At 45.7% G+C, this 1,440-nt stretch overlaps 1 protein-coding gene across 1 annotated transcript in view; it reads left to right on the top strand.

Annotated features, from left to right (window-relative positions):
- Nucleotides 1–362, top strand: part of CLRN3 (clarin 3) — a 6,503-nt gene extending 6,141 nt beyond the window's left edge. The window contains exon 3 of the mRNA XM_010137126.1: nt 88–362. Coding sequence (XP_010135428.1) covers nt 88–362 — 275 coding nt within the window. The remainder of the gene's footprint in view (nt 1–87) is intronic.
- Nucleotides 363–1,440: the final 1,078 nt, after the last annotated feature.

Genomic DNA, 1,440 nt, shown 5'->3' with positions numbered 1-1,440 from the left:
AGAATATTTACATAAATATTTACATATTTATTGCTACATAAATAATACTACAGACCCACCTCTAACATTTGTACTTCTATTTTCTAGGAATCTTCATACTTATAGCCATGATACTTTTCCCTGTGAACGTAGAAGGAAACAGCCTGTCGGTAGAGTTGGCCCGTGGATGTTTCTCTTTTCTGCAGACGCATACCAGATCTGCACACACGTATGGATATTCCTATTGGATCATGCTGCTCATCATTCTTCTGAACATTACTTCTATCATCATCATATATTTTTATGAGCACGCAAGATATTCGAAGAAGAAAGAACAGGAAAGACCCATTGAAAACGCACCAAAAGATGTCATTCTCTTTTAAAAATACCACTGAAGAGAGGGTGTGAGGAAAAAAGACTTTAACATGGACAATCATGGACGACCATTTCCATTCAAATTGAAGCTCTGTTCAATTAAACCAGCCTGTTGTGTCTTCAAAGCAACTTGATTTTATCTTTATTTTAGGTGTTAGGGTAATACTTTCATTGTGCTGCCTACGAGCTCCAAGTAGATACAGCCCAAAGTGTGCGATGCCAGCTCTGTCCCACAGGAATGGACCTCACACCTCTGCTCTTCCCTGGAGGAACCACTGTGAAAAGACACTCCTAGGAGAGTTCCTCCTCTGTGTACCACCACCGCTGCCTTTCCAAGAGGAAGGCCACCCCTCTTGCCATGCAGCACAGTGGGGCCAGGTCTCACCTCCTGCTTTCTGGATTTTTCTGGACCACAGGACAGACCGACAGTGGCTGCCCCAGCTCTCTGCAGGATGCACCAGCATCGGCGCCTGTGAATGTGTTTGTCTCACCCTTTGTGTCCAGATGGGCAGATCAGAGACATTTTTTTGGTTGTGTATGTAATCGGAGATTTCAAGGGGCAGAAATAGTGCAGGAACCTGAGGATGATGAGTAATGGTCACTAAGGTATCAGTGCTTCCTTTTGTCCTGCAATCTTTCCAACTGTCCTTACCCTGCTTCCAGATCTTCTCCCGCAGGTCCCTACGGCACTGCCTCAGTGACCATGGGAACACTTGCAGGCTCTTGTTCATGCACAGGAGCATGAGCACTTAAAGGCACTTGTGCCAGTCACCTTCATGTCAAACCTCCCCGTGGCAGCAGCACCAAACCCTTTCAATGCTTCCCTTGCTTGGTGATTTCAATCATGGCTAGGGTGGCAGACAGGACACCACGAGGATGGGCCATGGCCTACAAAAGGCAGCACAGAAGCCCAGTGCCTGTAAGTTATTTGTAGAAATATTAACAAGATGCTCTTTCAGACTATTTATAGACCCTTGATTACTGCCAACAGTAACGGCAAAGCTGTATCTTGAGCCGTGTGACCACCCCCTTTCCCTCCCACTACACCAGACTGTCATTTTGACCTGACATACGTGCCAAATAGTT

This window comes from Buceros rhinoceros, unplaced genomic scaffold (genome assembly GCF_000710305.1).
Source record: "Buceros rhinoceros silvestris isolate BGI_N320 unplaced genomic scaffold, ASM71030v1 scaffold9155, whole genome shotgun sequence".
Lineage (NCBI taxonomy): Eukaryota > Metazoa > Chordata > Aves > Bucerotiformes > Bucerotidae > Buceros > Buceros rhinoceros.
This window is presented reverse-complemented; position numbering and strand designations above follow the sequence as displayed.